The sequence below is a fragment of the Zingiber officinale genome, unplaced genomic scaffold (assembly GCF_018446385.1).
Source record: "Zingiber officinale cultivar Zhangliang unplaced genomic scaffold, Zo_v1.1 ctg244, whole genome shotgun sequence".
Taxonomy (NCBI): Eukaryota; Viridiplantae; Streptophyta; class Magnoliopsida; order Zingiberales; family Zingiberaceae; genus Zingiber; species Zingiber officinale.
In genome coordinates, this window is record NW_024589916.1 from 59,772 (window position 1) to 87,728 (window position 27,957).

The 27,957-nt window shown below is 33.6% G+C and overlaps 1 protein-coding gene across 2 annotated transcripts in view; it reads right to left on the reverse strand.

The window, feature by feature from the left end:
* Positions 1-27,957, reverse strand: part of LOC122037203 (DExH-box ATP-dependent RNA helicase DExH11-like) — a 94,490-nt gene that overhangs the window by 59,733 nt on the left and 6,800 nt on the right. For both annotated transcript variants that reach the window (XM_042596660.1, XM_042596661.1), the window contains exons 7-14: positions 23,919-24,026; positions 20,139-20,240; positions 19,671-19,871; positions 19,479-19,589; positions 6,958-7,025; positions 6,441-6,810; positions 5,422-5,577; positions 5,231-5,341 (exon numbers count right to left, since the gene is read on the reverse strand). In XM_042596660.1, the coding sequence (XP_042452594.1) occupies positions 5,231-5,341; positions 5,422-5,577; positions 6,441-6,810; positions 6,958-7,025; positions 19,479-19,589; positions 19,671-19,871; positions 20,139-20,240; positions 23,919-24,026 (1,227 nt within the window). The remainder of the gene's footprint in view (positions 1-5,230; positions 5,342-5,421; positions 5,578-6,440; positions 6,811-6,957; positions 7,026-19,478; positions 19,590-19,670; positions 19,872-20,138; positions 20,241-23,918; positions 24,027-27,957) is intronic.

The following is a 27,957-nucleotide window of genomic DNA, read 5'->3' on the forward strand; positions in this document are numbered from 1 at the left end:
GCATACTCTAAAATATATAATTTTATAATATCAAACTTAGATAACTCGCTAACATCTAGAATTGAAATTAATTACTCCATATATCCATCAATATAAATTAAACTTGTTATTTTTTAGCTTGTCTGTTAAAATTATATCATTACAAATGGATTACAAGATCTGTTTAAATATATAGTTATCATATCTCTCTTTTTCTTCTTTACCTCCTTCCCTTTCCGCCTCCAATTTTTATGTTGTCCCTTAATATGTACAAACCCGACTTTCTCTCTAATATTATCATTTTTTTAATTTGTCTATCATCGTATGTCTATACCTCCACTTTAATATCTTCGTCTGTGATCCATCTTCTATCCGTGCACTTACTTTATAATCCAACATTCAACTCTATATAACATAGCAGATTTAGTCATAATTTTATAAAACTTATATTTACGCTTTAGAGATGTCATATGATCGCAAAGAACAATCAACACTCCTCCATTTAATCGCAAAGAACAATCAACACTCCTCCATTTAAACCAAGTATCATCGTATTTGTATTTCATATATAAACATCTCTATCAACCCCTAGTTGAATCTATTAAATCTCATCATTTTTACCTTGCTCCTAATCTGCAACGTAATGCTATAAATTTAAATAACTGCAATCCTCCACCACAATATATTTTTGTGGCATTGAGGATCAAGTATTTAAATATCCCATTCGCATTTAATTTATACTATTAAATTGTGTGAATTTTAACATCTTATTTATATCATAAATAATATAACAACAGCCTTATCCCACTAAATAGGGTCGGCTATATGGATCATTTTACGTCATTGAGCTCTATCTCCTACATCGTCTATACTTAAATAAATTTTATTTTATTATTGTTAACCAAGTCTTTTTTTGTCTTCCTCTTCCTTGTTTGATATGTGTGTTTGTTATAGTTTCACATTGTCTAACTGAAGCATTTATTAGTCATCTAAGTACATGTTCATACCATCTTAAACATATCTCTCGAAATTTTTCCTAAATGGATACAACTGTGACTTTCTTTCTTATGTTGTCCATTCTTGTATGTCCACACATCTACCTTAGCATCTTCATCCCTGCACTCTCATCTTCTGCTTATATGCTCAAGTCATAGTCCAACATTCAGCTTCATATAACATAACAGGTCTAATTGCGGTTTGATAGAACTTTCCCTTAAATTTTACAGGTTACGGTCACATTAAACACTCGACACTCTCAATTTCAACTATTCTACTTGTATTCTATACAATACATCTCTCTTAATTCCTCCATCATTTACAAAAATGATCCTAGATACTAAAACCTCTCGGTTCCAGGCAACTCGTCTTCTAACTTAACAATTGTATCATTATATCTAATATTGTTAAACTTAAATTTCATATATTCTGTCTTTATGCCACTAAGCCTAAAATTTTTCCCTTCTAGTATTTCCCACTGAGATTCTAGTTTAGCATTTACTCCCTCACATGTTTCATCTACCAAAACAATATCTGCAAACAACATGCACCACGATAATATATCTTGATTGTATACAATGAGTTCTTCCATAATTAGTATAAAAAGATAGGGACTTAGAGTTGATTCTTGATGTAACTTTATCTTTATTGAAAATGTTACAATTACTCTGTCTGAAGTCTTTACTCTGGTAATTACATCCTCATACATATCCTTAATTAGTTCAATATATATTATACTAACATCCCTCTTTTCTAAAATTCTCCATATAATTTCTCTTGTAACTCTATCATAAACTTTTTCTAAGTCAATGAAGACCATGTGTAGATCTTTTTTTTCTCTTAATTTTTTTTAATTAATTGTCTAAAAAGATGTATAGCTTCAATTGTCGACCTTCCAGGCATGAACCCAAATTGATTTTCAATCACTGTTGTCTCCTTTTTTTAATCTTTTTTCTATTACTCTTTCCCAAAGTTTAATAGTATAACTCATTAGTTTAATACCCCTATAGTTTGCATAATTTTGTACGTTTCCCTTATTTTTATATAAGGGAACTAGAGTACTTACCTTCCATTGATCAGACATTTTTTTCCGTTTTCAATATCATGTTAAATAATTTTGTATGTCACTTAATAACTTGTTTCACTAGACACTTCTATATCTCTATCGGAATATCATCGAGTCCAACAGCTTTTCCATTGCACATCTCATTTAAAGATTATTCTACTTCTGAAGTTTGAATTCTATAATAAAAATTTAAATTTCTATACTCATTTGATCTGCTTAAATTACGTAAGTTAAGTTGGTCACATAAACCTTCATTAAAAAGTTGATGAAAATATCTCTTCCACTGCTCTTTTATTTCTTCATCGCTTACTAGTACCTTATTACATTATCTTTAATATATTTTATTTGGATAAGATCTCTGTCTTCCTTTCTCTCACTTTAACTATTCTATAATGTCTCTTTCCCCTTCTTTTGTATCCAATTTTTGATATAATTGTTTAAAAGTTTCATTCTTTGCTTCACTCACTACTTTTTTAGCTTCTTTCTTAGCTACTGTAGATTTTTTTTTAAGTTTTCCTCATTCTTATAAATATATAATTTTTTATAAGCGATTCGTCTTTCTTACTTTCTCATTCCACCACCAATATTCATTACTTAGTGGTGTATGTCTCTTTGGCTGATCGAGTACACTCTTAACTAATATTTTCAACTTTGATATCATTTTATCCCATGTTGTATTAGAGTCACCCTATATTTCACCTAATGTTTGTACTTCTATCTTCTCCTTAAATATATTTTACTTCCTATCCTTTAACTTTCACCACTTAATTATATGAGTCGTATATATTTTCTTTCAATTGATACTCTTTAAGTGTGTATCCAACACAACTAACCTATATTGGGTAGTTAAGCTTTATCCAGGGATAACCTTTAGGGTTGTAAACGAGCCGAGCTAATTCGAGCTGAGCTTTAGGGTGTTCAAGCTTGTTTGATAAAATAACCGAGCCGAACTTAAACAATTAGGTTTATTTTTTATGAACTTGAGCTTGTTTAAAACTTGGGTTAAGCTTGGTTCGTTTAGATGTTATCAAGCTTTCAATTCAAGCTTGACTTAAGCTTAGTTTGACCTTGGTTCATTTAGATGTTATCAAGTTCTTAATTCAAGCTTGTTTGATTGTTTTACAACTTTTAATTGTTTAATTGGTTATTAATCTTAATAATTCAAATTTATTTATTTATTTTATTTTATTTTATTGTTTATTTAGCATCAAGTTTTATTAATGAATATGGTTCGTGAACATTGTTCACGAACGTTAACGAGCTGAGCACATATGTGTTCAAGCATGTTTGTTTAATTAATCTTGTGTATATTGAATGAACATCAACATGCTCTTACCAAGCCGAACACCAAGCTTATTCAAGAACGCTTGGTTCATTTACCGCCTTAATGACCTGAACCATATAATCTTTACAAATCTTTCTATCCTTTTTCCTAATCGTAAGAAAGTCAATTTGCGATTTCCTATTCCCACTTTTGAACGTGACTAAGTGTTCTTCTCTTTTCTTTAAAAATGTATTAGCTAATATAAAATTATATGCTATCGCAAAATCTAATATAATTTTCTCTTATTCATTTCTCGTTCCAAACCCATAACTTCATGTACCCTCTCATATTCCTCATTTTTCACTCTGGCATGCCCATTTAGATCACCTCCCATTAAAATCATTTCATTTGGCAAAATATTTTGTAATACTTCATCTAAGTCATGCCAAAACCTTGATTTAGTAACTTCATCTAATCCTACTTGCGGTGCATATATGCTAATTATGTTTATAGTTTATTTCGTCACTATTATCTTAAAGGTTATAATTCTATCCCCTTTTTTAACCAATCCTACAACGTCATCCATTAACAAACTATCTACAACAATACACACTCCATTTCTTGCTTTACTCTTTCATGTGTACTATAACTTAAAACCCGAACTCTCTATCATCTTTGTCTTCTCGCCTACTCATTTTGTTTCTTGTGTACTAATTATTCTCCTAATCATCATATATACTACCTCCATTGATTTACCATGTTCTAAATCTTAGACTATTAATTTTTCTATCATATTTATTCTTATCCAACCTATGGTGTGAGAACTCTTGCATATTTAACACTACACTCAAGTTCTTATGGAGATGTAGCGGTCCTTACTGATACATTACGATTGGACCTGGAACGCGAACTAGAGCATATTTACACCTGAGTTCTGGAGATGTAGCTGTCCTTACCGAGACATTATAGTCGAACCCTACAATGCGTTCCTTACAAGGAATATAATAGTTTAATGAATTCATTGAACATTTGTCATAGTTTTAACACTAGTTAGCAACCTAACACAACCCTCCTCTTTTATCCGAGCTTGGGACCGACCATGACTAGTTCGCCATGGGCGGAGTTTTTATATCATAAATAATGGAATAGGAAAATATCATAGTGAAAATTAGAGATAAAAATATTATCTAAATTTGTTTAGTAATATAAGAAGTTGCTACTTTGATATAGTAAGAAAGATCGAACTTTATATTCTTATTAACTTACTACATCAATATAATATTTTCAGAATTTAATAAAATTTATGCTCAATATCATTAGAATTTTTTATTATTCTCTTTACCTAATACATCAAATAAATTTTATTTTTATTTTTACAAATATTTTACTACAAATTCAAAACTGGGGGTGAGTACGCATGAACTAAACTTGTTAAAACCAAATTAACTAAAAAAAATTACCAATCGTTTTTACTATTAAAGCTAAAGTTGAATCATAAAAAATTGGTTAATTGAGTCCGTAACTGAATTAACTGATTTTAAAAAAAATAAAAAATCAATAAAAACATTATTAACGTATTTTTAGTTGCATTTGTGAGAGTTTTTACATCACAGTAGCAAGCCTCATTATGTGTTTGTTCTTCAATTTCCATTCTTCAATTTTCTAGTTGCATTAGTTTTCTAAAAATAATTGTCAGATATGCACCTACTTTTTTTTGTCTTTTGAAACCTCTTCGAAAAGAGATGAGGCTTGGTTGTTATTGTCTCTCTTTTGACATGGAAAAAAACATTAGGAGTTTAATAATGGATTTTCTATTTAAGTAAATTGGATGAAACCAAACAAAAAAACTTTCACATAAGTAATTGCCAAGATGTCATTCATTCGTGCATTAAATAACTGTAATTACGTGAAAAAAAAATCAGAACCTTAATGACACCCCGACAAAAGAGCATCTCAACAACTTCTTTTACAATTGGAAGAAGCCCCGCATGGTGCACACCAATACCCCTCTTAAGCAAGTTCTCGACACGAACAACCTAAATAAACACATACGAAGTTCGATTAATGTCAAGTTAATAACTTTAAATAACACAATGAGTTTATTTAACAGCATTACTTGTGGAAGATTCCTATCAGATCCTTTTAGCCTTGAAAATGCTTTGTCACAAAAGACCCGAATTTCACTTTTTTCAGAATTACTTGTCAAGTCAGTCCCGGTCATGTTATCTGCTGATTTATCAACACGATTCTTGGAAAAGCAGAAAATGACAACCTGACACCAACATGAACCCAGATAAAAAACAAATTTAACAATCACAACCTAAAGCACAAACAAAAACCTCTGGAAGTGAATGCACAGTGCAATTGGTGAAAGGTTAACCACATACACAAGCTAATGAATCAAATATTGTGCCTATACCTAAAATGATGCAAAACCATGTTCCTATCTGTCAGGTAACCTTGCATTTACAAACAGTCCTTTTAAACATGGTAGACCAGAGTTGTAGATTATTGAGCTGAAAATTGAAAAGAAAAAAAAACACAGGTTGCTACAAATACGAGGCACCAAAACTGAGATTGAATAGATAAAAACTGAATGGTCAAATCAAGAAAATTTTCAAATAAGTCAGATTCAACAGGACAAAGGAAGAAGAAAGAAACACTCTTTACAAAATTTGGAAAACAAAACCATATTTATAAGGATATAGTCATATAGATTGATCCTTTCCGAATAGCTCAAACATTGGGATAAATGAATAGTCAATCAACTTTAATATGCTATAAAAGCAAGAGATTTAAAGAAAAGTTCATCAATCAATTCATGTGTTGCCTTTGAGCCAATTAGGTAAATATATCAATCCATACATGAAGGATGAGCATTAAGGATATAAATATATAAATGACTCTTTTCCTATTCACTCAAACTTCTGGAAAATAACTTTAACAAATCAATTTTAATAATATTATTTGAAAGAACTAGACACAATATCATTTGAAAGAACTAAATAACTGTCTAAAATATTATTTGAAAGAGCTAACCACCAATTTTAGCATAGCAAAGGGGGGAAAAAATCATAAGCATGTGTTAGATTAATAGAAAAAACTATCTCTTGACTTGAATAATAAGCTCCTTACAGGCAATTGGGCATTCTTTGAAAGCTTGTTTATGAGTGACAGCCACAAAGAGGACTCGGATCTCCTTAGACCTGAAGTATGTTGATTCCCGCTAGTATTCAAGGAATTCTGAGCATTCTGATGTCCTGAATGCTTTTGACTTCTCTCTCGATTAGAACGGTCAAATTGCTTGGGTTGGCCTCCACCATGAAAGTGTGAAGCAACATGTTTCACTCCAGAAGGGCCTCCAACAGCATTAGACTTTCTTTTTTTATAAACTTCTTTTACTGCTTTGAATCCTTGAGGCAAAAACTCATCATTCTCACATATTTTGAACAACCCCCCAGAGAAGAACAAGCAGTGCTCAAGTGGAACAGGTCTTTTGATAGTCCTGAGAAGAAACCCGAGTAGTATTATTTTCCAGGTATCACAAAAGAAACAAGGTGAACTAGTGGACAAAATAAGGGGTTGGTACAAAAAAGAATTACAACAGGTGAAACAGTTGCATAATTCTATTATCAAAGTAATTGAGACTTGCCCTGTCACACGTATTTTCTTTTGTTTTGTTCGGCCAATCCAATCCGCAAATTCAATTGTGTTAGGGACCTGGAAAATATTCAAGAAGCCAATTTACTACAATTTTACAAATCAGAAAAAAAATATAGTAACATATTTCATTTTACCAGTAATATAAGTGATACATCAGAACTAATTCTCCTACATGACATGATCTTTCAATTTATTTTGTGCAACTGAGTAATTTGAGAAAGCCAAAACAAATGTACTATGGAATGAAAGATTCTAACACTTAAAAGTCAACAACACTGGCTGTAGAATCTTGCATGCTTTAAGATAAAACTGCCACTACAGATTCAGCCATAAGTTGGCAAAATGGATGTTTAAATGTGTAAAGAACAGATGCAGATATTATTTAATATCGGTGCAAAGAACATTGTCAAGATACAAGACAACTTCATTTGCCAACTGTGAGGGTTCCATAACACCGAAATGAGGCTTCCTCTTGGTAAGGATAAACTATACTACTAGTTCTATGACTTGAAAAAGGAGACTTTGTTCTTTGCTTCTCCATCATGAAGAGAAAGTCTTGTTAGTGGATAAAGTCGTCCATGTTGTCCTTGAAAGGAAGGGTTTGTTCGATCCTGCCCGTAAGGGCAGTGCCCCAATCCTCTTTTGTATTTTTTTTTTTAGTTTATGGGTATACCATTTAGGGTTTTGCCTTGGGATTTAAGGATGGGTTATAGTATTAAGCGCAAAAAAAAAAAAAAAATCAAAACGAAAAAAAAAAAATTAGGTGCCCACGAGGTGTGAGGGGTAAGGAGTGCGACGTGAGCACCTAAATTTTTTTTCATTTTGAAATTTTTCTTATGTTTAATACTATAATTCAACACCTAAACTCTAAGACAAAACCCTAAATGGTATACCCGTAAACAACAACAAAAAAACAAAAACACAAAAGAGGGTTGGGGCAGTGTAGGCAGGATCAAACGAACCCTTCTTCTTCAAGGACAACATGGACGACTTTATCCACAACAAGACTCCCTCTTCACAACGAACAAGCAAAGAACAAAGTCTCCTTTTTCAAGTCATAGAACTAGTAGTATAGTTTTTCCTTCTTCTTTTCCTCTTCAAGACACTATGAGATTCGCTCATCCAGAAGCACCAAAAGAACTTTGCACAATAACAACAGAGATATTCCAAATTTAAAATCTCGAGTTGTAATGGAGTTTCAATCTTTGATATGAATGACACAATTTCAATATTGTATTGTGTTGTGTCGTTACAATTTTGATACTTATGCAATTGAATTATTAATGATGAGGTAATTGATTTTTACTCAATATACTTTGTAACTTTTAACATTTTATTATAATTAACTATTTTCTTAGTAATTGATTAGATTGTTTCCTCATTAATGAGAAACAGAAGGCCTTTGGCAATTTAACAATAGAAGAGTTTGTCCAAGATTTAAAATTGTTGGAAACTAGGAGTTAATAGTATCATGGGAACCGAAGAGTCTCTATTGGAAACTAGGAGTTAATAGTGTTTACTGGAAACCGAAGAGTCTCTTTCTTGTAAAGTGTGTATCATCTCTTGTATAAATTAGTGGCCCTTCTAAGTAATAAGTTCTAAGTTTTAGACTCACAAAGTCCTGAGTCTTGATTACTCTTTACATGGTATCAGAGCCTGGGGTTTGTCTATTTCTTCTCAAATCCAGAAGACAACACCTACCAGACAAGGTCGCCTCTTCTTCCTCTGCTTCACTAGCTTATCACTGTTACTATGGCCTCATCCTCATCGAGCATGGTCCAGCAAGGTTCAGGAGTCCAGAAAAGTCCCTTTTCATTTGCCTTTTCAGGAACTCCCTCTATTACCTCTGAGAAACTCAATGGCAAAAATTATATGGATTGGTCTTCGGCTGTTGAGATTTGGTTCCTTGGTCAAGGGCTTTCGGATCACCTCGAAACTCAAGTAGCGGAGCATGATGATGCATCGAAGGCTGAATGGCAGAGAATTGATTATCAGCTGGTGTCTCTTCTTTGGCAGTCTATTGAGCCATCACTCTTGGTTCATTATCGCTCCTACAAGTCCTGTTATGATATCTGGAAAAAAGCTAAGAGTGTTTATGCCAATGACATTCAACGGCTCTATGATTCTGTCCATAATTTGGCAACTCTTCAGATGCAGGATCATGACTTAACTTCATATCTCAACAAAGCCCAGTCCACGATTCATCAAGTCAAGATGCACCTAACATATAGCGATCCCAGCAAAGTGTTGGAGAAATTGGATCAGATGTATATGGTGTTTGTTCTTCACGGATTACATAAGAATTTTGACAGTGTCAAGAATCAAGTTCTTACCAACCCAAATATTCCTACTGTCGATGAACTCATTGATCGGTTGGTTCGTGTGCCATTAACCGATGGGTCTCTCAAAACTGAAGTTGATTCTGCTATACTCTTTACCAACTCTGATCGTGGAGGCCGGGGTCGTGGACGTGGGAGAGGAGGTCGTGGAAATCGACCACAGTGTTCCCATTGTAATCGAATAGGACATACTCGAGATCGATGCTTCACTTTACATGGCTTCCCAGCAAAATCTGCAAATATGTCACAGGTGCAAGTGGTAAACTCAGCCAAGAAAGATGAATCCCTAAAAGAAAACAAGTTCGTCGTGTCTAACGACGAATATAAAGAGTTCCTTAATTTCAAAGCTGCTTCTAGCGATGTAGCAGCCCTAGAACTTCAATCTGGTAATTCTTCGGTTTGCTTTTCTCACTCTTTGCCCTCTTCCTCCTGGATTCTGGACTCCGGTGCATCCGACCATATTGCTGGTAATCCTTCATTGCTTTCAAACTTGTCTTCCACAAAAAAAACCCATGTTATAACCCTTGCAGATGGTTCAAAAATACAACCTGCTGGAGTAGGCAAAATTTCTCCCCTTCCTACTCTAAATTTAGATTCTGTTCTTCTTGTTCCCGGCAGCCCGTTTAATTTACTATCAATTAGTAAGTTAACTCGCTCTCTCAATTGCTCAGTAACCTTTCTTCCGGATTCTTTTCATATCCAGGACCGGAGTACGGGACAGATGATTGGCGCAGGCTCTGAGTCGCATGGGCTCTACTTCCTTCAATCTTCATCCTCTACTCTTTGTGCTGCGGCTGATTCTCCAGATACTCTTCATAATCGTCTAGGACATCCAAGTCTGAGTAAGTTGAAAAAGATGGTTCCTAGATTTTCTCATTTACAATCTCTCCAATGTGAACCTTGCCAACTTGGTAAGCATGTTCGTTATTCCTACAAAAATAAGAAAGCTAGTCGATCCAAGTTTCCTTTTGAGTTAATCCACTCTGATGTTTGGGGACCTTGTCGCACCACTTCTGTTCTAGGTTTTCGTTATTTTGTTACCTTTATAGATGATTATTCAAGATGTACTTGGATCTATTTAATGAAAGAACGATCTGAACTATTTGAGAATTTTAAGAAGTTTTGTTCCGAGGTTTCTACCCAATTTGGTCGTACAATCCACATCTTCCGTAGTGATAATGCTAAAGAATACTTCTCTTCTTCATTCAACTCTTTTGTGATCGCTAAAGGCATGATTCATCAGTCTAGTTGCTCACACACATCACAACAAAATGGTATTGCGGAAAGAAAACATCGACATTTGCTTGATACTGCTCGTACTTTATTGCTTCAAGCTAATGTTCCTCTAAGTTTTTGGGCTGATGCGGTTCTTACCGCAGGATATTTGATCAATCGAATGCCATCTTCAGTATTGGGTAATCAGGTTCCTCACTCCCTTTTGTTTCCCAATGAACCAACATACAAGATACCTCTGCGTATCTTTGGATGTACTTGTTTTGTGCATGATTTATCTCCAGGAAAAGATAAACTCGCAGCCAAAGCAATTAAATGTATCTTCCTTGGATATTCAAGGGTTCAGAAAGGTTACAAATGTTATTCTCCTTCGTTGCATCGGTTCTTTATCTCTGCCGATGTGACTTTCTTTGAGAATACACCATTCTTCACCTCCAAAGAAGAAACTGTCATTCCATCCCCGGTCTTGCCAATACCCTTTCTTGATATAACCACTCCTGAGTCCAATGTTCAAGAAGGATCTCCTCATTTGATCACTTATCAGCGTCGTTCCCGCAATGTTCCGACTCCTCAACCAGCTCCTGTTCATGAGCCCAGTGCTTCAGTGCCTGACCAAGCATCCCAACCGATTTCGGATCCTTCTGATCTCCCAATTACGGTTCGCAAAGGTAACCGTATCACTCGTAACCCTCATCCTATTTACAATTTTGTTAGTTATCATCGCCTTTCTCCTATACAATGTGCTTTCACTTCTTCCTTGTCCTCTGTTTCAATCCCAAAAAATGTACAGGAGGCCCTTTCTCATCCAGGATGGAGGCAGGCAATGATTGAAGAAATGCAAGCATTGAAGTTTAATCAGACATGGTCCCTGGTTCCTTTACCCATAGGGAAAAATCCCGTTGGATGCCGATGGGTCTTTACTGTGAAGGTTGGGCCAAATGGCACTGTGAATCGACTTAAAGCACGCCTTGTGGCTAAAGGGTTCACTCAGATTTTTGGCCAAGATTATGGAGATACGTTTTCTCCTGTGGCAAAAATGGCTTCGGTTCGAATCTTTCTTTCCATGGCAGCCATGAACCAGTGGCCCTTACACCAGCTTGATATCAAGAATGCATTTCTGCATGGTGACCTATCTGAGGAGATTTATATGGAGCAACCACCTGGGTTTGTTGCTCAGGGAGAGTCAGGCCTGGTCTGTAGACTCCACAAGTCCTTATATGGTCTTAAACAGTCTCCTCGATGTTGGTTCGGACGATTCAGCTTGGCTCTACAAGAATTTGGAATGATCAGAAGTAAAGTAGACCACTCAGTATTCTACAAACATTCTTCGAGCCTATGCATGTATCTTGTGGTGTATGTAGACGATATTGTCATAACAGGAAATGACCACGCTGGAATTCAAAGATTGAAGGAACATTTACTCCGTCATTTTGAAACAAAGGACTTGGGAAAACTGAGATATTTTCTTGGAATAGAGGTTGCTCAGTCCAAGTCAGGAGTCGCCATATCGCAGAGAAAATATGCCCTCGATATCCTTGAAGAAACTGGAATGTTAAATTGCAAACCAGTAGAGAACCCAATGGATCCAAATGTCAAACTTCTTCCTGATCAAGGAGAACTATTCTCTGATCCCAACAGATATCGAAGATTGGTGGGGAAGCTAAATTATCTCACTATCACTAGACCAGACATTGCTTTTGCTGTCAGTGTAGTAAGCCAGCTCCTAAATTCCCCTCGTACTGAACATTGGGATGCTGTTGTCCGAATTTTGAGATTCATTAAAGGGTCACCTGGAAAAGGATTGGTATATGAAAATAGGGGACACAAAGAAATTACTGGCTATGCCGATGCAGATTGGGCTGGGTCCCCGAGTGATAGGAGATCCACCTCTGGGTATTGTATTCTATTTGGTGGAAACCTCATCTCTTGGAAAAGCAAGAAACAGAATGTGGTTGCACGATCAAGCGCTGAAGCAGAGTATCGAGCTATGGCCCTTGTTACGTGTGAACTGATATGGTCAAAACAACTCATTGCTGAGTTGAATTTCTGTGAGGTTGGAACGATGAGGTTAATATGTGATAATCAAGCAGCTCTCCATATTGCTTCTAACCCAATGTTCCATGAACGAACAAAGCACATAGAAGTGGATTGTCATTTTATCCGTGAGAAAGTTGTTTCCGGAGAAATCACCACGTCCTTCGTCAACTCTAATGATCAGCTGGCAGACTTGCTCACCAAAGCTCTTCGAGGACCAAGGATTGCGTATCTCAGCAACAAGTTGGATGCCTTTGATATCTACGCTCCAACTTGAGGGGGAATGTTGGAAACTAGGAGTTAATAGTATCATGGGAACCGAAGAGTCTCTATTGGAAACTAGGAGTTAATAGTCTTTACTGTAAACCGAAGAGTCTCTTTCTTGTAAAGTGTGTATCATCTCTTGTATAAATTAGTGGCCCTTCTAAGTAATAAGTTCTAAGTTTTAGACTCACAAAGTCCTGAGTCTTGATTACTCTTTACAAAAATCTTCAGTTGTAATGGAATTTTAATCAAACAACACAATTTCGATATTGTACTATGTCGTGTAGATATCGTTGTGATACTTATCTGATTAAAAAAATTATTAATGATAATATAATTAATTTTTAATTAAATATAATTTGAAACTTTTAATTACAATTTTTATTATAATTAATTAGATTACTAATATGCTTCTTCTTTTTTGTTTATATTTGTTGATTAATTTGATCAACCCAATCAATTTAAAAATATTTGCAACCCCATAAGTTTTAATTTTCAATTATGGTCATTTGTAATTTATATAATATTTTCATTGTATAATGATTTACACATATAACCTACTCAAATATAATCTGAAACTTTTAATTACATTTTTTATTATAATTAATTAGATTACTAATATGCTTCTTCTTTTTGGTTTATATGATTAATTTGATCAACTCAATCAATTTAAAAATATTTGCAACCCCATAAGTTTTAATTTTCAATTATGGTCATTTGTAATTTATATAATATTTTCATTGTATAATGATTTACACATATAACCTACTCAAATATAATTTGAAACTTTTAATTACATTTTTTATTATAATTAATTAGATTACTAATATGCTTTTTCTTTTTGGTTTATATTTGTTGATTAATTTGATCAACTCAATCAATTTAAAAATATTTGCAGCCACATAACTAATTTTGAATTATGGTCATTTGTAATTTATATAATATTTTCATTGTATACTCAAATTTTGCAAACAAAATGTTGCAATGAGAAAAAAAGGATTTCCACTAGACCTCTATAAAACTAGGACAGATTTTGTAACATTAGAGCAGTTCTAAATTTGAAGACCATGAGAAATTCCTTCTTCGGATGTCAATTAATAATGCTTGTAATTTGTTCGAAGTAAATTTCAAACTTTTTAGCAAAAATTTCAGTTTTTCATAATTATTTCTTACTTTCAAGACTCATAATTGCTGCAAATTGCAGTGTCAAAAAATATTTAAAATTTTGATAAAAATAGTCTCATTTCATAATAACAATCCAGTTCTCATTCTTAATTATGCTCTACTTTTAAATAATTCAATTAGTGATTTGATAAATACAATGTTATTGTAAAAACTTGTTTCAAAAATAGTCTTTCTTGACCTCTCCCAATGTGACAAAAGTTGGAACAAGAAGAATCCTTGTTTATGTTAGATACTAAATTTGTCTTTAATTAATTTTTCAAAATTTAAGATAACTAATTAAGATGACTTGAACTGAAATTTTGGAGTTTGGGGTCGAGTAGAAATCAATTCAGGATTGGATGGAGCCTATTAAGTAGGCATGGAGTTTAGAGTAGAGTTGGGGTTCAATTCAACTCAATTTGGAAAGTTTAAGATTAAAACCAAATTTGTATGTGGTACAGTTTTTAGGGGAAAGGAGTTATTTATAGTCTCCTTCCTCTCTCTGCATGCTCTCTTCACTACCTGATTCTTCTCTTCCTCTACTCTCGACGTCACTCAACCACTTTGTTGGCACGCGCATAATTCGTTGTTGACTCAAGTCATCAGCAAAAGTTGGTCCCCTTCTCCCCTCTCCACCAGCATCCCTTCTCTCTCTCTCTCTTTCTCTCTGTCTCTCTCGATCTCTCTCCAATCTTTCTCCCTCTTGTCTTTGTCTTTGTTTTCGCACATGCTACTATTGCTGAAGGATGCAACCAACAGTGAAGACCTCTCACATGATCTCGTTGACAACACAAAAACCTTTGATAACCTTCACTATTGTTGTAAGTTGTGGTATTGAAATCCACATGTGTGGATGGAATAATAAAACCTTTAACTTGTTCACATCCTCATTTTCTCTTTGAGATGCAAAGTGGCAAGTAATCCTTCTTTGTTTCCTATTCAAGTCATGGCAACTACGAGCTTGGTAAGTGTTAAACACTTATTTTTATAAATGAAAAAAAATCTAATAATAATAACAATAATAAATTGAATCGGCAAATTAATGAATTCAAGTTTTTCTAAAATGATGAACCAACAAAATAGATGGAGCCAAACCATTAAAAATGAAATTTGACCGTCGAGTCGAGTTGAAGCTGGAGTGGGTTCGAATAGAATCAATCGAGTAGGCACGGAGATTAGGATTGCGTGAGTTCAAACCAGAGTCGATTTGGATTTGTTTTGACCAATTTGTGACCGAACTAAATTTTAAACCAATTTAATCAGTTTAAAATGAATTAGGCAATTTTTTAGGAAATCTCTTTCCCTCGTGTTTTCTCTCCCACACACACCGCACCACCTCTTCTCCTCCTTTCCACGTGCCAAATCCAAACCCCCCCACCCCCAACCCAACAACAACACCACCAGCAACTTCTCCCAGCATCAGTAGCTCAGTCCCTCTCCTTATTCTCAACGCCAGATTCTGCAGCACCCCCTTTTTTTCCAGCATCAGCAGTAGCTTCCCTTCTTTCTCTTCCAACCAGTGAACAGCAAGCTTCTTCTGTTTTTCCAGCAGCAGCCTTCTTCCTCTTTTCCAGCCAACAATAGCCAGCAACCTGATCAGCGGCAGCGTTCCTTTCTTTGTCACAGCCTACACCATCGCTTGTTGTTGGAGCTAAGTGTGTGAGAGCCACTAGCTCTCTTGTTGCCCAACATACATAGGATAGGATCGTAGGTATACTTTGTTTCTGAACCTCTAGGTATTCTCGCTCAACAAGATTGTTGTTCATACAACAACTAATTATTGGTATATATTTCTTTATTGATATCAGAAAATAATTTATTAATTTGGATTAATTATGATCAATTGTATAGGCCCAATTGACTCGAGCATTTCATAACAAAAACACCTCCATTATTGCATCAGTAAGGAAAGTTGCAAGATACATTTATTTTATTTTATTAAATTTCTGATTAGGTTGGTTTGTTTAGCTTAGGATGGGAAAAAATGAGTACATATATGAATTTGCTATTCGATAGTAGTACAGGTCTCTTGTAGGAACTGAGATAAAGGGGTCAAGATTTGATTCATTGACTTTGAAATTTAGTTAATTTTTTTAAAAAAAAATGTTGTTATCATTATTGGATATTATTTCAAATTTTCTGAGTTATTTTTATATTGTACTAGAAGAATGAGTTTGAATGAAACAAGGTGACTTGCTAATACTAGAAGTATTCCTTGTACATAAATAAATAGATAAAATTGATTATATATGCTTACGAAGTTTAAAATCTCTTGTCATATTAGGTAAAACATCTTGTTCCGCCCGTTGAGTGGCATCACAGCAACATCAGCATGCCTCGTGCGAAATCCCACGGCCGCAAAAGCCTCACGTGTCCCGAAGGGCCTGCGCGAGGCTGATTTTTTTTAATTTAATTTTTTTCCAGTCTCAATTTTTAAACTGTTAATTTTTTAAATTTTTTTAATGATTAATTCATCCCCTCTTCATTCTTTCTCCTTCTTCCTCATATTTTATTTTTTTTATTTATATGAATTTTTTTCTTATTGCTTTTTTCCTTAAATACATAGGAAACAATTTCCTCTTAAACTAATTAAAATAAATTAAATGTAAATTTAAATTAAACTTACTCGATCTCAATCATTATGTGTAAACTTTAGTTAATCCTAAATTAAGGTGGCGTTTGATTCTCTCCTAGGAATCGGAATGGGAATGGGTATCATAGTATTGTGGAATGGAAATGGGTATGAGTTTGGGTTATCATTCTTAAAAATAATATTTGGTTAGTTGAATATTTTCAATCGGAATGAACCTAAATTTCATTTTTTACCCTTAGAAGAAAAATAAGAGAAAAAAATTATATGGAAGAGAAAGTTGAATGTGAGAGAAACATATGATGAGAGAGAAGGATGAGAGAGAATATGTGATAAGAGAAAAAGTGTGAAGGGAAAAAATGAAGAGAAGGAAAGTGTGATGAGAGAAAATGAGGAAAGAGAGCATGATAGGAGAGATTGAGAAGAGAAAAAGTATGATGAGAGAGAAAATGTGTTGAGAGAGAAAGAGTGATGGACAAAATAAAGAGAGAGAAAGTGTGATGAGAGAAAATGAGAGATTGAGGAGAGAAAGTATGATGAGAAAATGTGATGAGAGAGAAAATATGATGGGAAAAATGAAGAGAGGAAAAGTGTGATGAGAGAAAATGACGAGAGAGTGTGATGAAAGAGAATGAAGAGAGAGAAAGTGTGATGAGAGGAAATATGGAGAGAGAGTATGGTAAGAGAGATTGAAGAGAGAGCAATATGATGAGAGAGAAAGTATGATGAAAAAATGAGAGAAAATAATAAGAGAGAATGTGTGTGTGATGAGAGAGAATGAGGAGAGAGTGTGATGAAAGAGAATGAAGAGAGAGAAAGTAAGATGAGATAAAATATTGAGAGAGAGTATGATAAGAGAGATTGAGGAGAGAGAAAGTATGATAAGAGAGAAAGTATGATGAAAAAATAGGTGAGAATGAAGAGAGAGAAAATAATGTGAGATAGTGTGTGATGAGAGAAAATACAGAGAGAAAATGATAGAGAATATGTGATGAGAGAGAATGAGGAGAGAGAAAGTATGATGAGAGAGAACAAGGAGAGAGTAAAATGAAAGAAAAATTGAACAAATATACTAAGGGTATTTTCGTCCAAAACTTAATTCTTATTCCCATTTCATCAAAACCCAAGGGAAGGGGTGGGTTTCATCCATACCTAAATTTTTTGTTTTCATTCCAAAATCTTGATTACATTCTCATCAACCAAATACAAGGTTTGGGAATTAATCCATTCCCTCATTCCCAAACCTCTAAACCAAACGCCACCTAAGTTTTACTCAATTTAATTTTTAAAAATATTAATTTAACTTAATAATAAGTATTTATAGTAATTAAATATTATAATAATATTTTTTTAATTAATATATTTTATATTTAAAAAAATATTAAAACTATATTGGAACAATACCAAAACTGTATCATTTCAGTCATAAAATGAAACTCTGACTCAAAATTTTAAACTGTGTATGCTTGTATAACTATTTTCAAAAAAAGAGATTAAAATAGTATTTAAAATAGCAAATTGAGTTTAATAATTAAATTATTGGGGAATAAATAATTAATGTTTCTTTTATGTTCACATATAGGCTCATATGAAATTAACACAGGAAGGGTAGTTTTGAAAAACTAAAATATAAAATGGATCTTCTAAATTATTGATGCTTGTTAGATTATTATTGATCTTCCATGCTATTTGATGAAATAGATGTAAATACTTAAATTTTCATGTTGTAAAGCTTTTATTTGCACACCCTATGATAATACATAATTAAATCAACATAATTTATGCTAAAAAGTTGATTTAGGTTCGTCGTTGAGACTAATCTATAAAATGTGAACTTAAAATAGAATAATTGTGGCAAAAAGAAATAAAGTAAAATAATAAGATATTAAATGAATAAAAAAATACTAAAAAGTGTAAATTTATGACGGCACACATGAGATATGTGGTAGCAAGGAGTCGTATGTGATCAATGTTTATTTGCACAATAATACTATATTGTTATATACCACCTGTGAGGGGCCTTTAGTCCATACGTCAAATGTTATCAACAATAATGATTTGTTGATAGTTAATTTACCAAAATTTTATCATTGATGTCATTTATACATCCTCATGTGATTAATAACATTTATACATGTTGAGTGAATAATGATTATTGAAAATTATATTAATTGATATATATGATGATAATAATTTAGAAATGATTTTTATAACTCAAAATATCAACAACCAACCAAAATAAAATAATAGATGAATATAGATATATTTATATATCTATATGTGTATAAGTTAAAGAATTTAAAGTTGCAAGATGAACATTGAAAGAATTTAAAGTTGCAAGATGAACATTGTGACCTAATTTAGTTCCTTTGCCTCCTAAATAAGATTAAATTCATGCACACCTTTTTTGTTTACCCTCTTAACAATTTGTGCTTAGCTTTTCTTTGACCTCTAAATTTGTAGTCATAGGCATCCTTTTAATAGCAATTGGTTTCGTCTAGTACATAATGTTGCTCAAAGATCTCGACCTATTGATCCTTAGAATGATTTTCATTTTATTGGATTTCATTTTATCTGTATAATTTCCATTCTACTTGTAGACAAAATATTTATATACATATATGTAATTTATTGATCCTTAGATTGATTTTCATTTTATCTATATAATTTTCATTCTACTTGTAGACAAAATATTTATATACATATATGTAATTTATGGATTTCTTGGTTATCTTGAGCACACCTTGGTGGCTTGGCCCACTACTAGCACCATCTTGTTATTGGCAGGGAACAAAATCCCAACGTGGAATGAAACTTCAAAGTTTGTTTAGAGATTTCCACTAGTTTGCTTAGACATAATATGTAGGACTAAGGTATAAAACATACCGTTGCTGAAAGTAGGACGATGTTCACATGACTTGGAAGCATGATAATCACTTCCTCCCAAACAACTCCTCTCTCAGCATCATTAACATAATGCACTTCATCAAATATAACCTGTGCGCAATGACAAAGAAGAATTAAAGAAAAATCATTTTAATTGCTCCGAATAAAATGAACAAGAAGCAAGCACATTACCCATTCGATGTCTCTAATGATATCAGCACCTTTATAAAGCATTGACCGCAATATCTCTGTAGTCATGATAAGACAAGATGCCTCTGGCTTCAAACTTACATCTCCGGTAAGAAGGCCTACATCAAATTTCCCAGAAAAATCCCTGTACTTTTGGTTGCTGATAGTTTTTATTGGAGCAGTATAAACAGCCCTCGTGCAATGCTACAATAAAATCCATTTCAATTAAAAGAGGCAAATGAATATGTTTCAAAACTAGGATGCCTAATGTTAGGTTAGACTTGGAACACTTCAGCACAAGATTAACTAAAGTATTCAGACAACAAGGACAATACCAGCAAGGAATATGTGACCTTGCAAAACATTTTGATGTAAAATAACACTGAATGACCTTGCAAGGCATTTCTTAAAACATGGAATTTGTGAGAACAAGAAAATGTTGACAAAGAAATGGAAGATAAATATGCATACTTTTGATGCTAAAGCAAATGCATATTCAGCAACAACAGTCTTTCCGGCAGAAGTATGAGCAGCTACAAAAACAGACTCACCTCTCTCAAGATAGTATATAGCCTGCATACACCAGAAGGTAATAAAATGATCAGTTTCAATATATTAAACAGTCTACACAAGAATTACTATTAATAAAAGTAATATATTTTTTCACTATTATTATCTGTTTCAAGGACATAATTTATCTGCTATTTAAGTCCTTAAAAAAAACACTAGATTTGTATGCGCGGCCTCAATTTTTATTTGTTTTTCGAAGTGCTTATGTTGCGAATCACAACAGTCTGCCTATAAATCCACAACCCTCCTTACCACAATAATAAGATCAGGTTTTAAAATAGTCAACTCGTCAAGCCTTACATTGTTTGAAGAGAGAGCAGATACATTAAAATGACATAATACAAGGCATATTGAAGCATTTACAATATTTTCCTCTATTATTCTAATTTATCAACAATCAATCTGTTGTTTAGTATCCACATCCTTCTTACATCTCATCTTTAACATTTCTACACCAATACCTCAATAAAGTATTTACTCGCCATTGAAAGTGAACAATACTATGCCAAGAAATTATATGAGGTTCATGAGAACCACCTCCTATTAGTATGAACCATAACGCAAAAACTTGTTTACCCGATTAATAAGCAGATTCTATTTTGACATATCTTGCATCTCCAAACAAAAGACTGAACTATTACCTATATATGAAACAAGAGGAACAATTACTATGTTACACGCCCATTCAACTGATGATGGGACAAATAGGCAAACCAATTAAACTTTGAAAATCAGTAATTTACCTTTAAGGCATAAGCACATCAAAAGTTCAATATGTTATTACACAAGATGAAAAGAGTGGTACAATACTCCTAGAATTAGAAGGATGGGAAGGGAAAAGATGTAGAGCACTAGGTACAAGGTAAATAAAAGGATAAGAAGTTCTACCATAATCAAACCACCTAATTTAAGCAAAAACAATAGAGAAAGTGTAGTTTCAATCATGGTTTGAAATCTCATACCATGCACGCTAAACAGTCAAAACATGTTGCTTTGATAAATTATCAAAATGTGATACTCCTCGACACCAAGACAATATCTCCTATGTCGTTATATCAATTGTGTTGATAAATATTATTTCATGTTGACACTCAACACCCTTGGCATACTACAATTAATATAATGTTGTCATTTTATTCCATAGCTTGCCTCCATACAAGACAATATCCAAATTGTAGCATGCAGATGGAAAGCAAACATTGAGCTTAACTATATAGTTATCTTAGCTTTTTCTTTTTCTTCATCTCTTACCACTTCCACCTCAAATTTATCACCTACATTATACATCAAAACGTCAACAAAATATCGAACCAGTATCATTCCAATCAAAGACCAAAACACCAACATGGCTCAAGATTTTGAACCCTGATTTCAACATAATTGGATAAATGTATCCATGGAACAAGGTTTAAAATCCAAAACCATATCAGAGTTTTGATCTTTAACTGAACAACGAAATATCGAAGACGAATGAGATAAAAAGAAGAAGAGAAGAGAGTATGAAGAACAGAAGATAGCTATATACCTAAGTTCAAAGTTTGAGTCTCATCTTCAAGGATATTGTTGTATGGAGACAATCTAAAAAAATGACAATGTGAGGTTTCATGCAACAACATAAGGCTTCACACGATGACAAAGACCATTACAAACTTCATATAAGGCGCGAGGCTTCCCATAAGGCTTCCGCATAGCCTAGGACGATGTCAATGAGGTGATAATCTTCTATGATGCTACTCGACAAATTGGTAGTGGCTCCTTTCTTCTTCCTCTCTTCCTCCAATCTTCTTTAGTCTCTCCTCGCATATTCCTTCCTCCTCATCAATGCTTCTAGCATTGCATGTTGGTATCAACATGGCACTCCCACATCTCATTCCAACCAAGGACCAAAATCTTAAACAAGATTCCAAATATTGTACACTTGATAATTTAACATTTTTATATTTATTATAGTTGAGAATTATGTTAATGAATTTATCATTTTTGAATTATTGTGATGCCATTTATTTATTTTATTAATTTATTTATTAAGTAATCGGAGGCTTTAGCAAATAATATATACCAAGAAGATCAAAGGAGGAAAGCGAAATGGGAAATGGATTTTTTTTTCTTATCGCTAAAGTTTTATTATTCAAGATGGGCTGGTTCAAAAATAAAAAATGTCCTGAATATTAACTAATCATACACAATTTTTTTCCTTTATATTGCATACAATATTGTGATTCAAAGGGAAACCATGAAACATAAGCAAGCTTTGCTAGGTTCAAGCATGCGACAAATCTCATTTATCCAAGTTTGCACCATTAGATAAGTTCTCCAAGGAGGCAAACCAGGGCATGTGATGGCCATCTTGGGGAAGGAACTGGATCAAGAGAAGTTGGGATCAAAAAATGAAACAAGGGATGAGAAAGGGTGTTTTTGTTTATGTACCCTGATTGCGTCCTGATTTCTGTCCAAGTAAACTAAGGGACAATAATATCAACCATCCTCCATTTAACTATAAACATACTAGAGGGATCATCAAGTAGTTTTAAAACTTTTCTTGGTAATCATTTTTTTAAAATAATTAATTTATACTCATCAATTATTACTACATTGTTTACAAATATCATACACAAGTTTCTCTCAAATAAGAAAGTCAGACTCTTCATCTACCCCCTCCATACTTGTATTGGATACTCAACACTCTGACAACAAAGCTCCACGTAAACACATACTATTTCCATGCAATGTGTAAAAGATTTGAAAAATAGTCATATCAAGCACACAAATCCATACCCGAGTTCGAATAACATAATTTGTGAGGTCGTCTAATCTAACTAAAAAGATAAGCAGTTAAAGCTAGCACGTGATATACATCTTGGTAATTACTAAAAACTAAAACAACCAATATAGTTGGAAAACCTAAGAACCGACAAGATATCACTTATCATTAAGCTGAACAATACAAAAGCCAAAAAACCAGATCAACACAAGCATGTTTTGATTGATTAGATGTTCAAGATGTAGAGATGGCAATAGGTCATGTATTTTTAAGGTACTACCTGAACTAATTCCAGATAAAATATTTGCTATAACTCATTTAAATACCCACTTCCAATGATAAATGAGTACCAAAACTAGAGACCAAATTAAATGGGTAAAAAAGAGATTACTCGCTGATTAAACAATGTTAAGAAAAATTAAACCCAAATATTAAAGCACAATCAAGTACCTGAACCCAACATAACCAAGTAATTACTTGCTGAAACACCATTCTCAAGTACCCATTGTCAATCCCTAACCAATGGATGATTAAAATTGGAGACATTCTGTAACAATCCATGAAATTTCAAAAATGCCCTAAGTAAAATGAGAAACCAAATTCATTTTCAAAAATGTTATCACATCTCTTTTTCTCCTCTCCATAACTCTTTTTTAGGTTTTCACATATTCCTCATCAAAGAATAACATTTCACTATTGCTCTTATAAAAGATTATTAAAAGTTTTTCCCCAATTCCTCAAGAATCTTAATTTTCTAATTTCAAAAAAAAAATGAAAATTGTTAAAACAGTATTTTTCCTAATGGTGTGTCTGGCATTTCCCATCATAGATTGGTTGCACAATGAACATATTTCATTTTGAGGAGATAGATTATAATTATCATTTCCCTGCAATATTGATAAGAATTAACAAATTCTAACCTCTTTCTGGAAGCTATCCAACTCAAAAGGGAAGTCAATAGCCATATCAGGAACAAGTTCATGGAAATGATCAACAATTATATCATTCCCACCAAGAAGAGCCCACACCTGAAAAAAAAAAGTTAGGAATATTGCAAGCATATAGTCACTGCAAAAAAAATGAGGTCAGCCCTATATCAAACAAAAGGCAGCATTCAACTATAAGTGGACCAAAATTTAAATTACTTTGTGCTTAATTGTTATGAATTCAGAACCTAATACAAGGCATAGAATAATCTAAAATTTTTAATTAAAGATAAAATTAACTAATCAGAATGGCTATAAAACATGTGCTGAAGCTTTGATTTTACAAAATAATAACATACTTAGATTTTAACTGGTATTTGAAATGTTTATTGGCTCTTACGAAAGAAAAATTCACTTACATCTCTAACTACATATGACAAAGATGTCACTTAACAAGGCGAAATTCAGACCTGACTGACACTTCCCAGCAATATGAAACCACAATAGTAATGTTCCTCTCAACCTCAAAAGAAATTTGAGAGGCAATTAGATAGATATGCTCTTATGAGCAAAATGCCCAGTGTATAAAATAAGTAGATAAAGATATTGTTAATTAAAATTAGATTGTCCTTAAGAAAGAGTACTTTGTTCTAGGCTTCCAACCAGAACTGCTTCAACATATATCTTCATACCAAGTCCTCGGCAGCTCGTTCTGCCCACTCAACTTTAAAAGAGCTCTTAGAAGTATCTTTGACTAATACAACTTTGATAGGAACCCGATTGAACCAAGCATCCGCATAAGCTTCATTTAAGGTCTTTAAGGGTGAAATCTACTACAAGGTGTTCACGGGTATCAGCTAATCAATATCATATTAATGTACTTGAATCGGTCTCTTTCTCTCAGAAGTGCCCCTATATATGTAGTATGTTTGGCTAGTCACTGAATCAATCTTCCTCCTTTCCTCTATATTGTCATTCGGGATAAACAATAAGAATGGGAAAAGAAGAAACTCTACCCACTACTACATAGGGTAAAGATTCCCCATCTTGTTAGTGGTGTCAGACTTGTTTGAGTTAGTTGTGCCTACCTAGTTGCTCACATTGTTTGACTTGTACCCTATTTTTCTTTTGTCAGTTATCGAAACAAGTGCAATTAAGAAGGGAACTGTCTTGGGACAATCATATTTAGTATCGGAACCAAAGGATATGATTTGAGAGTCCCAACTCAAATTGAGGGCAACATGTTTTACAAAAAAGAAATTGGATCAATAAGCAGAGAAAGGCACAAAATTGGCTCAAATTAGGTCAAAGACAGCTCAAATTCTTTCTCAATTTGGATGGTTGCTATTGTTTATTTAACCCATACTCATTTGCAAGGTTTAAAATTTCGAGACATGCTAGAATTTTGATTTATGATCAAAATGATACAACTTGTGTATTGTGTCATGTCAATATGATTTAGGTATTTTTTTAAATATAAAATATAAAAAGACAGTCCTATGCATGAATCCTGTCAATGTAAGGTTTGAGGAAGGGTCTATTTTATGCAGTCTTACCCAGCATTGCAAGAGATTATTTCCATAACTTAAACTCGTGGTCACCATATCACACGATAGCAACTTTACCGTTATGCCGAGCCTTCCCATTTTAAATTAAAATATATTAATTTTAAAATATTTAATTGCCATAGATGTTTATTATTGAGTAAAAAGTCAATTTAGGATAAGTAGGTTTGGATTAGATTTAATTTGAGTTTATTTTTGATCAATTCAAAATTAAATTAAATTTAGATATATAATAATTTAATTTATTTATAGTTATATATTTTATAAAGTTAGATTTTATATTATATTTAAATTTTTTTAACCATCCATATCTTATTTATGGAACCCTTATTTAAAAAGAAAGAGAGGGAAAAGAATTAATCTGAAATAAGGGAAACAAATTGCCTCCTGGCCTTGTAGCGAATTGCAACGGCCTTACAACCACACAGAGGCCTCTGTGAGGTCACTGCCGCCTTGCGGCTCTGAGCCCATGCCCAAATATATTCTTTGACGATTGTCAAGTGCCTGTGCCAACTAGCACAGCTAGATATTTCTAACCATGCTCATTTGTATAGGCTCATCAATCAACTCCAACTCCTCCATTAACCCTGAAGATTGTTAAAGAGAGGAACTCAGACTCTAACAATAAGAGGAGGGACTTTGACAATTGCTCTTTCCCTAAGCATGCCTAACCGCAACTACAACTGAATGTACAACACCAAGTCACTCTTTCTTAAACAAGAGGCGAAAGATTAGTAGCATAAGAAGTTAAAACTCATCATATCTCAAAAGGGCACGAGACTCTATGAAACCAAGCAATTGTCTTGGCATATCACCTCTAAATCCATTCCCTCTCTCCGGAGCATTTAGGTCAAATCCTATTGGTTAAACAACATAATATAAGTCGAAAGTCAAAGTTACATTTGACTTCCATCTTTTCTATCTATCTCTCTCTTTTAATGAACTGAGACTAGGTTGCAATATTAGAAAGGTATTATTTTCTTATTGATGTTGCTACATTCAACTAATCTCTTTGAATAAGTCTTAGTCCCGAGAACAACTATTGAAAGCAACACCCATGAAAGGTTCCTAAATATGGTAGAATTCCATCTGTTAACTCATTCTAATCTAAAGAACCCTTTTGTGCACCAATTAGAATCCCTCCTTTGGCCCAGATTTCACTCCTATTAAAGGATAGAAAAATGGAGTCAATGACTCAAGAACCTACCTCTAACTCAAAATCAAAAGATGGACTCTTCACAACAAGAGTTGGAGAAGGAGTGTTTTCCGACTTGGTTGAATAAGTTCAAACCTTCTTTTGTTATAGTGTTGCAATCCAAACAACTTATAAGAAACTCTTGGTGGGAGGCCTCTTACAACTAGTTGTAAGGAACTAGCTTATTGATATCATGGATCTTTCCCAAACCATCCTAAGACAACTGAGACGCGAGAGCGAAGCTACAAGTATAGAAATACCCAATAACCAAGGAAAGCCTAGATAAAAAACTCAATGTTGGGTTTGGGGCCTCAAATTAATCACCAGATTCAACTATAACACCAGAAACAACAACAGAAATTCAAGGTTCAAAAGACCATCCAAAACAGCTACTAACTAAGGCTCAGGAGAGGAAGCAAGAGAACCTTTTTCTTCTCCTAAAGTGAGTTATAGGGATGACTTCAGATTCTTGTATGAATCCTTAGCAGTTTATCTTTCTGCAGCTCTTTAGGAGGTTTCCTCAAGTTCAAGTGATTTATGAAGTGTTGCCAACAGCTAAAAGAGTCATTGATTCACCTAGCATCTAATCAACAGGATTAGAGTTCATGGCATGTCCATTCACAAAATTCTTCGACCTCAGAAACCTATTGATCAAACAGCAGAAGCAACAAAAGATCTACATTATTGGAGATTCAGAACCAGAAACTGAAGACTTGGGAGTGGAGCCTTTCACCATGAGCTCTAATGGAACTCTCTCTTCATCATAACCTCATTAAGATGGATAAACAACTATTGAAGCAACAACTGCAGTGCAGTGAATCCAGTTAAAGAGGGCACCTGCCAGTTCATATTTTAAAAAGAATCAAATGATCTTCACCCTTTTAAAGAGAATAAGGATAATAATGAATTCTTTCCTCTCCTGCTAGTCAAGACCTCCGCATAATGAAAGTGTTCCTTAACTCAAACCAAGAACCCTTAATTTCTAAGAAGTTATGCAAAAGGTTTTTCATGTTTCTTATCTTGATAAAACACCCTTAGTCTTTCGCCAAGCAACTCCAATAAAGTATCCTTTTGTGAACGAGAGAATAAGGACACTAGCTTTTTGGTGTAATGGGTTTCTACCTAAGCCTCAAAGTAAAGCTCCCTTCTTTTCTCTCCTTAGGGTCAAGTTGTACCCTTTTTTCAAAGAATTTCTTCTTTCATTCCTATCTTTCCCTCGCATGGGTGGTACTCTATTCCTATAATAAGTGTAGTGCCAAGAAAGCAATATTAT